This window comes from Mus musculus, chromosome 1 (genome assembly GCF_000001635.26).
Source record: "Mus musculus strain C57BL/6J chromosome 1, GRCm38.p6 C57BL/6J".
NCBI lineage: Eukaryota > Metazoa > Chordata > Mammalia > Rodentia > Muridae > Mus > Mus musculus.
In genome coordinates this window covers 161,943,979-161,960,146 of record NC_000067.6, presented here as the reverse complement: position 1 = coordinate 161,960,146, position 16,168 = coordinate 161,943,979, and the positions used below count along the sequence as shown (strand labels likewise).

Below are 16,168 nucleotides of genomic sequence, written 5' to 3'. Positions count from 1 at the left end.
TGCCATCTTAACTTCTCTGCTATAATTGACTGTGTACCTTGGAACTATGAGCCAGAGAAAAACCCTTAAATTGCTTTGGTCAGTGTATTTTATCACAGCAATGGGGAAAGGAAAGCTGTGTCTTACAGGACACTGAGTTAGCAAGGACAGGTTAAGAATCTAAAGAATATTTCTATCCTTTTCATCCCAAAGGATGGTAGCCACTATTGTTACTGGACTATATGAGCATTGCCAGAGTTGTTAGTAACTGTACCTTGGGGATTTCACTAATATGTTTGCCCCTTGAAAATGCAGGTAATGGATGGAGGAGCTACAGGGTAGGCTACCTCTAGAGAGCCTGAGAAGACATGGCAGAGAGCTGGTTCAGCTCAAACCTAGGGAACATACACAGAGAGCCCTCTTTTTACACAAGCCCTCCTCCCAACCACTAGAGGATGGTTTGCTTCCTTATTCTCCTAGACTATCGCATACTGTTTTCTGGACCTGAGATCCCCTCCCATCCTCTTGTTCATACACACACACACACACACACACACACACACAGAGGAGCCTATCTACTCATCTCTTGCCATTTTTCTCTTCTCAGACCCTGTCCTCTGTTCGTTACTCCCAGTGCTCAGCAATGCCCTTGAGCTTTGGGATGCCCAGCAGTTATAGTAACTTCAACAGAGTCCGAATCCAAAATGATCCCACGGAAATGTATGTTTTGAGCATGTCATCTGCAGCCTACGGTACTAAGCGAAAGGCTGCGGATCCTTTAGAAGGTCAGGCCCAGCTGGAAGTAAGAGCACTTGGGTCTGGATTTGAGAGTTATACCTACCCCTGCTTCTGCATGAGCTGTCTACCTCCTGGTCCACTATTATGTGAACACGCTGCTACTATCAGCTCTCGCTGCCATGGACCAAATGACTCTCAAATCAGGATTGGCTTAGTCCCTGAAACTGTAAGTCGGGGTAAACCTTTCCTTCCTTGTTTCTGTCCAGCATTTTTGTCACAGAACAGAGAAAAGTCGCTAATACAAACACAGTCATGCTCTTGAGATTCCGATTGCTGAAGGGTGAGCAGCTTGACATGAGGTCTTATTGGCCTCAGTGTACCTAAAGGAGAGGTGAGTTTGTATTAGCTTCATCTCCTCCTGAGAGCGTTGTCTTATTTATAGACCCATAGTGCACCACTTCATATATAGTGACCACACAATACATGCCGGTTGTTAAATTACCGAATCTACTCATTCACACTCATGCTTGCACTTGCCAAACCTCAACAATAATACTGAGTTAATTCTTTGTCGTGTCCTATTAAGATGAAGTATATTTTATGTTGCGGGGAAATATTTAAAAAGCAAACCAGCATGTTCCCGCACTAGTGCCGGCATCGGCGGGCCACAGAGCTTCAGCCAGGTGATCCCATCTCGGAGGTCTCTCTGCCCACCAACGTTCCAGTGCCCCGCACCCTAAGTTCCTCTTGCTACCACACAATGCCCCACGCACCCCATAGTCAACCATCACAACACTCAATTACCTGGTAGAATTAAATCTTATAGTTAACCAATCAATAAAATCACAATTTACAAGATGCCAATACAATAATTTCAGAGCCAATTGATAATGATAAAAGCTTTATCCCAATTATTCTAACCTTATGATATCATAACTACCTGTGGCTGCTTCCAGCCACACTGGGTCGTGTCCGCCTCCATTCTCCTCCCCTCTCTCCCATGAAACACTCGGTCTCTGCAACTCTTAGCTCCACCTCCCTTTTCCCTGTCCAATCACAGGCCTCCTCTGCACTAATGTAATTGGACAGGGAAAATCCTGCAACAGTTTTAACTACTTGTCAGAAGAGCCCAACTTTTGTTAGTAGTCTTCAGTCTTCAAACTCCAAACACCATGTCTCTTCCAGAGGATGAAAGTACTTGCAGATCAGTGTGGCAAAGGTCACCTTCGGAGCACACTAATCACGCTGGGTAAACGTGTTCAACCTCTCCTGTCTCCCACACCTCCCAGGGTAACAGGAATACGTCAGGGCATACATAGGTCAACTGGAAGGGGAAAGCTAAGTTGATAGTCCTTGTCTATTTGTCACTGTGGTGTTCTTCTTGCCTGTGTTCTACACTTTCTGTGGGTGTATCAGATCTCTCTGATGTCAGTGTGCATGGCAGGGTGTTAGAATCTCCAAATGTAATTTTAAATTCAAGTTCTCATCTGCCTCCTAAGGGATCCTCTGCCAGAGATGTATATTAGAGCCTTCTGTTCCAGGTATACATGTTCCCAGTCTCTCTCCCATTTTGTATAGATGAAGTCAGACAAAAAAGCAGTCCTTACAGTGGACAGAAGGGAGCCCCATCCTCCTTCCACTAGCTGTTGCTTTGCCTTCTTCCCCAAAGAAGGGAACTCAAAAGACATATACCAGCCCTAATTCAGCTATGGCTTAATGCACAATTATAGAAGTGCCAGGGTTTGGTGGATCATGGATGCTAGGGAGCCAAAGTTGAACAGAGCTAAGTAATTGATACAAAGGAGGCTACCTGGAAGAACCTCCAGAAAGACTTAGAGGAAAGTCTTCATTGAGTCAAAGGTTCTCAGGCCATTTGGTGGAACTTACTTGAAAATGGGGGAAACCTATGGGGAAATACAGCCCGTCTGCCATGTATGCACAGGTTAAATGACAGAGATTGTACTGGATTTTAGTCTCTGGTCCCCTAGCTAGCTGTCCTTGTATATCACTGTATACAGCAGTACTGAGACCAACACCCTGTCTATAGTCGCCCCCTCCTGCTTTAGCCCTTTCAGAGCCTATTAATGGCAGCAAATTCCAGATTCAGCAACTACCCTGGAGAGCTAAAAATCAGAGTATCCATTTCATTTTTGTGAAAGAAAAAGCAATCCCCTCTTTTGCCTACTTTTAACCTTTTCCACGCCCTAGGTATCTTACCCTCTCCTCACCCATCTCTGTCCCTTTCCCCCATAGGCTAGAAAGAATGAGCATGAAAACCTGTCGCCCAGAAACAAGCAACTGTGCGCTACATGTCGAGGATATCAAAAAGTGAAAACGGTAGGCAAAGGCCGACAGACAAGTGTACGTGCACTCCCAGGTACAGAGCTTCTCTGCCTCCCAGGAGCTCTGTACAAAGAAATTGTGATGGAGCCCTTTATAAAAAAGGCTGTCTGTGACTGAGGTCACAAATGAGGCCGTGGATCCTGAGGGCAACTGGTACAATGTTAGCAACTTTCTCCATTTCAAGGAACAGAAAACAAACCAGGGTAGACAGACCAGAGGTGAAGAGATGAGATAAGCCGCTTGAGGCTTGTTATTAGCTACATACTTATAGACTCCAAGAGCTATGGGCTTTCTGCTCTCACCATGACATCTCTAACACACACCAAGTCATCTGCATTATTACAATTATGAAACAAGTTGCTTCCTTTGGAATTTGTCACTAATTCAGTCTGAGCCTCAATCTAAAAAAAAAAAAAAAAGGCTGGGGAGAGGTCCTATAGTGGTTCCAGCCAGCCAGGAGTGTCCCTTGGCCAGATAGCTATAATTTGTAATGGAAAATATTAGTAAGGAGGAATGTTATGGGAAAAGAAGTCTCTCAGGAGATCTGAAAGGAACAAGGAGACAGCGCCGCCACATGTCAGAGTCACTACAGAAAAGAGGCCTGATGTAGGGGAGATCACAGATCAGAAGGAGGATGTGGGTTAATTTAAGGATGAGGATTAGGGTAGCATGGTATTGGGGTCAGAGTAAGGGTTAAGGGTGATTTAGCTAATGTTTAAGTACAGGTGATGAAGGACCACTTTTTAAGTCTAATATCCACCAAATCTTCTTGGACTTAAGGAGGCTTGACAAAGGGTTAATTGATAAGGGAGCATGGGGACCAATTAGATAAGGAGGAAGGCTGAGCTTTGTGATCAGTGAACGTGACCTGAGTGAATTCTGGCAAGTGCTGCCCTCCATGTTATCATCTCTTGGTTTCCCACACACCGGGGACCACAGTGTTCAGTGTGAATGTTGACTGTGGTCTGGACTGGGATCACTCCTGGTTCCATTTCTGGAATCACGTGCAGAATGCCCTGACCTTGGGGATAAACTGGCCACGGCCCACAGGCACCCTTGGGACTTGAGAAAATCCTTTCTCAAGGCCTCTTCCTTGCCCCTTGCCCTAGCTTAGGCCTGACAGGAATAGACACGTAGGCCATGGCTTCACTGCTGCCACAAAGACAGTCTTCCAACACAACAGTGCCTAGAAACTCTTCTCTACTGCTGTCAAAACTGGCTGAGAAACTATAGAAAGATAGAAAACAAGTCTGAAATGCTACCCTTACTCTACGCAGGATCCTTCAAGGGAAGGGACTGGTGAACTGCTGTACTTCTGTGGCACCATCCTTCCTTAGCAGCTTACTCAGTGATAGTTGGGGAAGATGTAAAGACCCCCTATGAGTGGAAGAGACTTTGTCAGCATACTATTGAGCAAGCAATAGATTGTTGAAATAATTGGATGTATTTTTTTCTGGGCATAATACAATGAACTCTTTCAAAAACGGACATTTCAGAAATTGTATAAATTCATGGAAGCATGCCAGCATACCATTGAAAAGCAAAAGACTATTGAAGAAATAAAAAAAGATTTGCCAAAATTTTAAGCAACTGATAATGGATATTTTATATATATATATCATACCAATATATATATATATATAACAATAGCAATACTATGAGAGAAGTTTACATCAAACTCCACATTCAACACAATGTTTATCAAACTGCTAATATCATTCCAAACAAACCTAGAAAGAAAATGTAAAGTTCATATGGAGACTTAAGTAACTGAAAGCCAAAGTTATATTGAGCAAAAAACAGCTGTCTTACTTCAAAATACAGGACAAGGTATAGTGATCGGAATAGAAAGGTGTTGGCATAGAAGCAGACCCATAGACAAGCAGAAAGCAGAGTGCCCCACACTTTACAGACATTGGATTCTCAGCAAAGAAGCCAGAATTGTGAAGTAGGGGGAAAGACAGTCTCTCTATGAACAGTTCTCAGGAAACCAGGTACTCACAGGGAAAAGAGAAAAACCTGACTCCTCTTACCTCCAAAACCAGAAAGCATATCAATAGCCTACTAGGAAGAAACAGGAACGTACTTAAGATATCTATATAGGCTATGATTTGGAGGATAGAGTAAGACGCCCAAGAACAGAAAACAAAAATAAACATAAATGTGTGAGATTATATAACAAGCTAAAACCCCAAACAACAAAAGAGCAGAGTGAAGAGACAGCTGTAGAACGGGCAGGTTGTGAACTACTCTTTTGCAAAAGGCTAATGTCTAGAATATATAAGGAACTTAAATTTTCAATAATAAAAAAATCCATATATAGAATGAGAGAGAAATTCAAATGAGCAAATTTATGGGAGAAAACTCCACTTTAGTAGGAAGTCAAACACACAATCATCTTCTGATTAGAATAATTATTATCAAAAAGTCCCTAAGTAACAAATACTGGCAAAATCTGTGAGGGAATGTTTGTATATTGGTGATAAGGGGAAGGAATTAGTCATTATGGAGAACAGCACAGCACGGTAGCTCCTAAAATACTCCAAGTAGGACCTCCACATGACCCAATCATCCATCTTCTATTATATAGCCAAGGAACCGATGCCAGCTTATCAACAAGGCATTTGAGCACGCGTACTAATTACCGTGTTATTCACAATAGCTAAGATACGTGTCCAGCCTTGAGGCCTGCGAGGCCATGAGAGGATAGAGGATGGATGGAGAATGCATAATGGAATATTACTCAGCCACATAAAGCAGAACATCTTCTCATCAGCAACAAAAATCTTACGCAAACTGACGTCACTGAGCTAACTAAGGGAGATAAGTGAGGTTCCGAAACACACATATTAACTATTTTCTCATACGTAGGATTTTTTTTTCCTAAAAGGCTGATCAGGATATATAGTAGAGATCATTAAAAGCTGGGGCTGGGAAAGGATAAACTGACTAGTGGGTGCCAATGCATAGATGGGTGTACTGAGTCCTGCAGGTATGAGTCTTTAGCACAGTGGGATGGCTGCGGTTCATGGTAACCTATTATTTTATGTGTCCATAGAAATAAGGAGCTGAGGGACTACAAATACAAACCAATGATTTGGAAAGTGTCAAGTGTCAAAGTGAGCTCCCTGCGCTAAATAAATTAGTACAAATGTATGTTTGTCACATTGTAAAAACTTGTGTAAGGACAGAGAAATATTTAACTACCCTGATTTAGTTATCATTACACTATAAACATATATCAAATTATGACCATAAGTCTGTACACTTTTAAGTTTAAGAAAATCAATAAAGGTGGGAAGAGAATGACTAGGTGCACCCTGATGCAATTTGTCTCAGAAACAAAAATGCCATTGTTGGCAGCTTTGGTCTGTGCATCCCCTAGACCCATCCTTGTGTATAAAATACTAACAGCTTGAGTGAGGGGTTTTAGAACAAGGCTCATGCAACTCTGCAGGTGGTCGATAGTTCTCTGCCCCACCCTCTGTGGAGCACAGCCAATCATAGATGAAATTTTGGAAAGTGACAAGGTCTTTTTCTGGCATCTTCTCTTGCCTTTCATGTGTCTAGAAATCTCCCCTCCTATGTTCTCATTGAAGTCCTTGCTACCCTCACTTTCTCCAGGTACTCCTGGTCTTCCGGTCATCCTGTCTCCCATTCTCCCCCCCCCCTCCATCTTTCCTCAGCCAAAGATTCCGAATAACAATCTGACTAAAACTGGTAGAGTTGGCATTGACTTTTCCATTTTCAGGCACCTCTAGAGGTACTGAACACCGAACAATTTACAATTGTATTGGCAAGTAGGCCAATAGAACACCTACACCAGTATTTCTGTAATTGTCACTTCAATGTCCTAGGGATAAGCATTTGGTGGGGAGGTGCTGAGTGACTGTGCATTCTCCTTAAAGAACCAGTCTGGAGTGCTGGTGTCAAATCTAAAGCTTAGGGTGTGGTATTTCCTAGCTAGAGAAACCCGTGGCTCTTTACGGATTCTAGCCTGGGTGAAAGGCACACATTTTCAAACATGCTTCAAGCTGTCATCATTTGCTCAGTAATTTAATCTTGAAACTGTCTTAAGTGGGCAATGTGGGGGCTAGAAATACAAGAACAGCAGTGTAGAGCTGTATGTAGCACATCTCCTCCTGAAGATGAATGTTGATCAGGAAAGCCAGACATCATTAAGCAAGGAAGTGCACTGAGGTTTTATGAGTGTTCTGAAAGCAGGTCTTTAGACCAGGGGCAGAGAAGAACCAGGAGCCTGCCATGTGTGGAAGGCACGGATGGCTGCCCTAAGAGGGGGAGTGGAGAGTCACAAGAGGATATGTGAACAGTATCAGACACAACTCAGGGCTGCTAAGGTCCACTGTGTAGGTCACAATGTAGTTAAGCCAATATACTGAATCAGGCTTTCTTTCTCAGGTACAGCCAAAAACTTTCATAATACCTGACCATCAGAAACCACCCTCCCAGAATTCTGTGAATCACAGGTGAGTCAAAGACATAAACTGGGCTATAACATAAGTTCTGATTCTAACTCTTTGGGACACAGGATTAGGACTGAAAGGACAGTAAACAAAACACCCAGAGGGTGAAATTCATAGTGCTTTTATCTTCTGTTGAAATGGAGTCATGCTTCATAAAGAAGTTACTTCACTTCTGTACATGAATGACTATTAAGTTACTATTAGCACAACCTTCCTTTCCACCAATGTAACGACAGTCCAAGGAGTAGGGGAGGAAATTTCTTCCTCACCCTCTGGCAGATAACCATTCTCCTGTAGATGATATATCTCTGATTCACAACATATGAGTGACAGCACATGATTTCCTGACTTCCAGGCATCCTCTGTCACCTACCAGCAGCTCAAATTCTGTTTATCCTTTTGATTGTCGTTTGCAGCAGTGCAACAGAAAAATAACACAATAACCACAGGAGGAGAGTCTAGTCAAATCGCAGGTAGCGAGGTTTTTGAACCTTTTTCCTGTGTTTGTTTATTAGCCATAAAGAATTTACTTCTTATTTTATCTTTTAAAACTCTAGGAAGAGCATGGAAGGAGTTGAGGGCATGGGTGTGTGTGTGTGTGTGTGTGTGTGTGTGTGTGTGTGCAAATGTTCTCATTATGAAAACTTCAATTAAAAAAAAAACCCAGACCCAACTATGATGCTATGCATGTATGAAAAAAAATCATAAGAAAACTCATTGTTTTGTAACTAAAGCAACAACAATAAGAACAAATATGGACTTGTGCTGGCTCAGGCATCAATATTCTGAAAGCCTTATGATAGACTATGGAATGCGAGCATAGAGTCACCTTCACAAAGGAGTTATATAGGGCCCCAAGGCAACATTTAATTCTCTCCCTTATATATAGAGAAAGATGGGAGAAGCTAATTGGTCTTTCTGTAATCCTATGTGGCTCAGAAGCAAGTGTTCTGATTGCTTTTACAACATCACAGCCTTTTGTTCCAGACTACAACACAGTCTGGTGCACTGACACCGTGTACCAGTGCTGGCTTGGGTACACAAAGGTCATGGAGGAAACACGTGTCCTAGCAGTCCAAGTTCCAACACTAATAACATTTACTCATACTTTTTTATCATGATAAAAGTAATTCTGATAAATACTCTTTGCAAACTTTAAATAGGAACCTCTTTGAATCAATGCTTTCTGAGCAAAAGTAGATTCTTCTGTGACAGAGACTTTGAAACCTGTTACCCTGGTCTATTTAGAAAGTTTTGCACTTTGAGTAAAGCACTTAATCCCCAAATCATTCATTGCTTTTATTTTAAGCAAATCTTTCCTGTTCCTTTAAACTGTGGCTAAAAATTGATTGATCTTAAAATTCTCCCAAACCTTTGGTTTTGGTTTCATTTTCAATGTAATGAAAGAAAGCCTACCACTTCCATTTGATACCTCCTTAGAGTGTTTGTTCTGTTTGATACCTCCTTCGAGAGACTGTAAAATATGGACTTGGCTCTGTTTGCTGCTTATAAAATCTCTACACTCTTTAACTGTCACCACACATATAGCCAATGACACTGTCCCCGTCGAAACAATTCCCTTTCCCCTATTAAAAATAGATATATTTTATCTTCATTTTTGTGTATGTCATGGGGGGTGGGGGGTTGCACCTGCAGAGATGAAAAAGTCTTGGGATAGTCTGGGACTGAAGTTATGTGAGCCCAGCATAAGAACAGGGACCTGAACTCGGGTCCTCTGGAAGAAGCAAGCCTTCTTAATCACCAAACCTTCTTCCCAGCCCTCCTGCTTCTAAGTGACCTTAACTGGAGCCACCACAAGAGCTAATAGTTTATGAATGTAAGGAATGAAGGAGAGAGGAAGACAGAAAGGGTGGAGACACATATTCTTATGTGTTGAATGGTAGAACACACTGCTCTTAAACTATTCATTCCTAAAAATACTGCCGATTGCGTGCACAGTATGGACAATGGATGGATTTTGCGTCCTTTTGACTATACCTCAGTGAGGCCTCCAGTGACAATTAAATTAAAGCTTGTCTAGACCAGCCATATATTTTGGTAACAAGGCAACCTCAGAAGATCTTTTTAGAAGTGGGCACATTAAAATGTAGAGCTAGCCTTCTACATTGGTTCTCAGCCTTCCAAATGCTATGGCCCTTTAATACAGTTCCTCGGGTTGTGGTGACCTACAAGCATAAAATTAATTCATTTTACTACTGTTATGAATTGTAGTGGAAATGTCTAATATGCAGGATATCTGATATGCCATCTACAAAGGGGTCATGACCCATAGGTTAAGAAACATTGCTGGCAAGTTCATCACATAGTAACAAATTGTAAGTCTTGAGGAATTAAGCAGTTTAGCTGAATCTAGGATGTTTTGGAATTGAATGTATTTGGAGTAAGGGTCACCCCCACAGCCTTGCTGGAACAGAGGAATGGAAACATCACAAAGTCTCTAACTAAAATGTTTCCTTAGTTTTGATTTTCAAGGGTAAATTGACTGACTTGGAAGTTTTCTTACTTTTTATGAAAATTAAATATTTCCAGCTGGGCAGTGGTGGCACATGCCTCTAATCCCAGCACTTGGGAGGCAGAGGCAGGCGAATTTCTGAGTTTGAGACCAGTCTAGTCTACAGAGTGAGTTACAGGACAGCCAGGGCTATACAGAGAAACCCAGTCTCAAAAAAAACCAAAAGAAAAAAATTCCTAAATCCTTACTAGTTTTAGACTCTACATGTTCTTATAGTAGAATAATATGTTTAAATAAAGGTTTTATCAAAACTCACGAGGGTACTACTGAGGAAAAGCTGCTGAGAGTAAATGGTGTTTGGACAGTTTAGTCTTTCGCCCTGGTGCAAGGCCACTGTGCAGCTACCCTGCTCTCTGTATAAAGACCCAATCCTCTTTCACTAGACTCTAACCAACTGATGCATGTGTTCTCTTGATTCTTCCATCAGAGAGGTGAGCCTTCATTCGCAAGTGCAGCAGTTAAACTCCTACAATGATATTCCAACAGGTGTGTTGTCTTTTAGAGTAAGTACTTCTGGTATAATACCTACTCTGCTTGGAGCCAGAGAATGGAAGACATAGTTTCTATGATGCCTCTTAAATTTTTCTAAGCAAATTCCATTCTCTGTCCCGTTTTTATTTTGCATATTGTCTTTTGAAGTGTTGTGATTGTTACATAGCCTCCTCCTCCTCTTCCTCCTCCTTCTTTTCTTCCTCTTCCTCCTCTTCTTCCTCCTCCTCTTCTTCCTCCAGCTCACTCTGTCTTTTCCAAGGGTCTCACATGTTTTCATGTCGTGTTTTCCCCCAAGGCCCCTTTAGGTCACCTTTGCCTCTGAGAGGGTACCCCCCACCCAAAGAACCCACACACACACACCCTGGGGTATCAAGTCTCTATAGTATTATGCACATACTATCCCACTGAGGCCAGACAAAGCAGTCCTGTGCTTCATATATGCTAGAGGCTTCAGACCAGCTCTTTGGCTGGTGGCTCAGTCTCTGGGAGCTCCCAGGGTCCAGGTTAGTTGACACTAACTTCCAATGGGGTTGCCATTTCCTTCAGTTCTTTCAATCCTTCCCCTAACTCTTCCATAGGGGTCCTGATCTCTATCCAATGCTTGGTTGTGAGTACCTGCATCTGCCTCAGTCAGCTGCTGGGTAGAGCCTCTCAGAGGACAGCCATGGCAGACTCCTGTGCACAAGCACAACATAGCATCAGTAATAGTGTTAGGGATTGGTGCCTGCCCATGGGATGGATCCCAAATTGGGCCAGTCACTGGTCTGCTATCCCTTCAGTCTCTGCTCCATTTTTAACCCTGCATTTCTTTTAGGCAGAAGCAGTTTCAGGTTGAAAGTTTTGTGGGTGGGTTGGTGTCCACATCCCTCCACTGGGGGTCCTGTATGGCTACTGGAGGTGGTATCTTCAGGTTCCATATCCCCACTGTTGTGCATTTCAGTTAAGGTCACCCACGTTGAGTGCTAGGAGCCTCCCCACATCCCAAGTCTCTGGGACCTCCTAGAGATTCCCCCCAGCCCCCACCCCTGGCAGCTGTGTATTTCCCTTAGTTCTCTTGGCCCTCTGGGCCTCTCTCCTGGCTCTTCTCATACTTGATCCTGCCCCCCACTCCCCTCCTCCTTCCCACTTACACCCATGTCCCTCCCTCTCTCTGCCTTCCATGACTATTTTGTCCCTCCTTCTAAGTGGGATTTAAGCATCCTTGCTTGGACCTTCCTTGTTTAACTTCTTAGGGTCTGAGGGGTATATCATGAATATTCTGTACATTTTGGACAATATCCACCTATCAGTGAGTACATACCATGCATGTCCTTTTGGACCTGGGTTACCTCACTCAGGATGATATTTTCTAGTTCCATCCATTTGCCTGAAAAATTCGTGATGCCCTTGTTTTTAATAGCTGAAAAGTATTCCAGGTGTAAATGAACCAAATTTTCTATATTCATTATTTTGTTGAGGAATATATAGGTTGCTTCCAGTTTCTGGCTATTACAAACAAGGCTGCTATGAACACAGTGGAACATGTGTCCTTGTGATATAGTGGAGAGTTTTTTGGGTATATGCCCAGGAGCAATGTAGCTAGATGTGTTGGTAGAACTATTTCCAGTTTTCTGAGGAATCACCATATTGATTTCCAGAGTGGTTGTACAAGTTTGCAGTCCACCAGCAATAGAGGATTGTTTCCACTTCTCTACATCCTTGCCAGCATGTACTATCCCTTGAGTTTCTGACTGGTGTAAGGTGGAACCTCAGGGTCATTTTGATTTGCATTTCTCTGATGATTAAATGTACTGAATTAAGTGCTTCTCTACCATTCAAGATTCCTCTATTGAGAATTCTGTTTAGCCCTGTATCCATTTTTAATTGTTTAATTGGGTTATTTGGTTTTTTGAAGTCTAACTTTTTGAGTTCTTTGTATATTTTGGATATTAGCCCTCTGTCAGTTATATGGTTAGTGAAGATCTTTTCCCAATCTGTAGGCTGCCATTTTGTCCTATTGATATTGTCCTTTGCCTTACAGAAGCTTTTCAGTTTCAAGAGGTCCCAATTTATCAATTGTTGATCTTAAAGCCTGAGCCATTGGTATTCTGTTCAGGAAAATCTCTACCTTGCCAATGCTTTCAAAGCTATTTCCGACTTTCTCTTCTATTAGATTCAGTGTATCTGGTTTTATGTTGAGGTCCTGGATCCACTTGGACTTGAGTGACAAATATCGATCTATTTACATTGTTCTACATGCAGACTGCCAGTTAGACAAGGTTCATTTGTTGAAGATGCTTTTTTTCCACTCTACAGTTTTGGCTTCTCTGTCAAAAATTAAGTGCCCAAAGGTGTGTGAGTTTATTTCATGGTCTTTGATTCTATTTCATTGATCAACCTGTCTGTTTCTGTACCAATACCATGTGGTTTTTAATCACTACTGCTCTGTAGTCCTGCTTGAGGTCAGGGATGGTGATTGCCCCAGAAGTTCTTATATTGTTCAGGATTGTTTTTAGCTATCCTAGGTTTTTTGGTTTTCCATATGAAGGTGAAAATTGCTCTTTTGATGTCTGTAAAAAATTGTGTTGGAATTTTGATGGGAATTGCATTGAATTTGTAGATTGCTTTTGGTACAATGGCCATTTATAACTATGTTAATCCTATTGATCCATGAGCATGGGAGATCTTTCCATCTTCTGAAGTCTTCTTAGATTTCTTTATTCAGGAACTTGAAGTTCTTGTCATACAGATCTTTCACGCGCTTGGTTAGAGTTACACTGATATTTTATATTATTTGTGGCTATTTTGAAGGGAGTTGTTTCCATAATTTCTTTTTCAGTCCATTTGTCATTTGTATAAAGGAGGGCTACTGATTTGTTTGAGTTAATTTTATATCCAGCCACTTTGCTGAAATTGTTCATCAGCTGTAGAAATTATCTGGTAGAATTTTGGGGGCCACTATTATATCATCTGAGTATAGTGATACTTTGACTTCTTCTTTTCCAATTTGTATCCCCTTGATCTCTTTTTGTTTTGTCTTATTGTTCTAGCTAGAACTTCAAGTACTATATTGAGTAGATAAGGAGAGAATGGGCAGCCTTGTCTTGTCCCTGATTTTAGTAGGATTACTTCAAGTTCCTCTCCATGTAATTTTATGTTGGTGATTGGTTTGTTGTATATTGCTTTTATTATGTTTAGGTATGTGCCTTGAATTCCCAATCTCCCCAAGACTTTTAACATGAGGGGGTGCTGGATTTTATCAAAGACTTTTTCAGTGTCTAATGAGATGATCATGTGATTTTTTTCTTTGAGTTTGTTTATACAATCGATTACATTGATGCATTTTCATATATTGAACCATTCCTGCACCCCTGGGATGAAGTCTACTTGATCATGGTGAATGGTGTTTTTGATGTATTCTTGGATTAGGTTTCTGAGAATTTTATTGAGTATTTCTATGTCGATGTTCATAAGTGAATTTTGTCTGAGTTTCTCTTTTCTTGTTGGGTCTTTGTGTGGTTTAGGTATCAGGGTAACTGTGGCCTCATAGGATGACTTAGGTAGTGTTCCTTCTGCTTCTATCTTGTGGAATCGATTACAGAGTACTGATGTTCCCTCTTCTCTTAAAGTCTGGTCAAATTATGCACTAAAATCATCTGTCCCTAGGTGTTTTGTTGTTGTTGTTTGTTAGTTGGTTGGTTGGTTGGTTGGTTTTTTTCTTTGAATTTGGAGGTTTTAAATGACTGCTTCTATTTCCTTATGGGTTGTGGGACTGTTTAGATAGTTTACTTGATCTTGAATTAACTTTGGTACATAGTATCTGTCAAGAAAATCATCCATTTTGTTGATTTTCCAGGTTTGTTCAGTATAAGCTTTTGTAATAAGTCCTGGCTATTTTTTTCTGTTGTTATGTCTCCCTTTTCGTTTATGAATTTGTTGATTTGGATACGGTCTCTGTACCATTTAGTAAATTTGGCTAAGGGCTCATCATCTTGGTGCTTTTCTCAAAGAACCAGCTCTTGATTCTTTTGATTCTTTGTTTTGTTCTGTTTCTAATTGGTTCATTTCAGCCCTGAGTTTGACAGTTTCCTGCTGTCTATTTTTTGTTCTGGAGTTTTTAGGTATGCCATTAAGTTGCTAGTATGAGAACTCTCTAATTTCTTTATGAAGGGAAAATTATTTATGAATTTCCTCTTAACACTACTTTCATTGTGTCCATAAGTTTGGGTATCTTGTGCTTTCATTTTCATTGAATTTCTTTATTTTTTTCTCTAACCAAGTTATCATTTAATAGAGTTGTTCAGTTTCCATGAGTATGTGGGCTTTCTGATGGTTCTGTTGTTGCTGAAGTGCAGCCTTAGTCTGTAGTGATATGATAGAATGCAAGAGGTTATTTCAATCTTTTGTCTGTTGAGGCTTGTTTTGTGTCCAATTCTATGCTCAGTTTTGGAGAAGGTACACTGAGGTGCTGAAAAGAAAGTATATTCTTGTAGTTTTGTGAAATGTTCTATAGATATCTGTTAAATCCAGTTGGTTTATAACTTCTGTTAGTTTCATTGTGTCTATGTTTAGTTTCTGTTCTGATGACCTGTCCATTGGTGAGAGTTGGATGTTGAAGTCTCTCACTACTATTGTGTGGGGTTCAATGTGTGTTTTGGGATATAATAAAATTTCTTTTATGAATGTGGGTACCCTTGCATTTGGGGCATAGATGTTCAGAATTAAGACTTCATCTTGGTGCATTTTTTCCTTTGATGAGTATGAAGTGTCCTTCCCCATCTCTTTTGATTACTTTTGGTTGTCTATTTTATTAAATATCACAATTGCTACTCCAGCTTGCTTTGTGGGACCATTTGCTTAGAAAACCTTTTTTTCCAGGCCTTTTCTCTGAGGTAGTGTCTGTCTTTGTTGATGATGTGTGTTTCTTGTATACAACAGAACCATGGATCCTATTTATCTACCTAGTCTGCTAGCCTATGTCATTTTATTGGTGAACTTAGTCTAATGATGTTGAGAGATATTAATGATCAATTATTATTAGTTCCTCTTATTCTGTTTTTGGAAGTGGTACTATGTTTGTGTGTGTGTGTGTGTGTGTGTGTGTGTGTGTGTGTGTGTGTGTGTTTCTCTTCTTTTTGGGTTTGTTGTGAGATAATTAATTTTTTGTGTCTTCTTAGGTATAGTTACCCTCCTTATGTTGGCATTTAATTTCTAGTATCCTCTGTAGGGCTGGAAATATACTGCTTAAATTTGGTTTTGCCATGGAATAGTTTGATTTCTCCATCTATGGTGATTGACAGTTTTGTTGGGTATAGTAGTCTGGACTGACATCTGTGGTCTTTTAGGGTTTGCAGGACATCTGTCCAGGGCCTTCTGGCTTTTATGGTCTCTGCTGAGAAGTCAGATGTAATTCTGATAGGTATGCCTTTATATGTTATTTGGCTTTTTTCTGTACTGCTTTTAAAATTCTTTCTTTGTTCTGTACATTTAGTCTTTTGATTATTATGTGGTGGGAGCATTTCCTATTCTGGTCCAATCCATTTGGTGTTCTGTAGGCTTCTTGTACATTTATAGCCATTTCTTTCTTTAGGTGAGGGCATTTTCCTCTATGAATTTGTTC

At 40.9% G+C, this 16,168-nt stretch overlaps 1 protein-coding gene across 4 annotated transcripts in view; it reads left to right on the top strand.

Moving 5' to 3' along the window:
* Positions 1 to 16,168, top strand: part of 4930558K02Rik (RIKEN cDNA 4930558K02 gene) — a 40,283-nt gene that overhangs the window by 22,225 nt on the left and 1,890 nt on the right. For 3 of the 4 annotated variants that reach the window (NM_001204904.1, NM_001204905.1, XM_030243265.1), the window contains exons 4-6: positions 2,971 to 3,054; positions 7,480 to 7,547; positions 10,505 to 10,563. In NM_001204904.1, coding sequence (NP_001191833.1) covers positions 2,971 to 3,054; positions 7,480 to 7,547; positions 10,505 to 10,563 — 211 coding nt within the window. The remainder of the gene's footprint in view (positions 1 to 2,970; positions 3,055 to 7,479; positions 7,548 to 10,504; positions 10,564 to 16,168) is intronic. The other variant, XM_006497015.2, reaches the window with a different exon arrangement.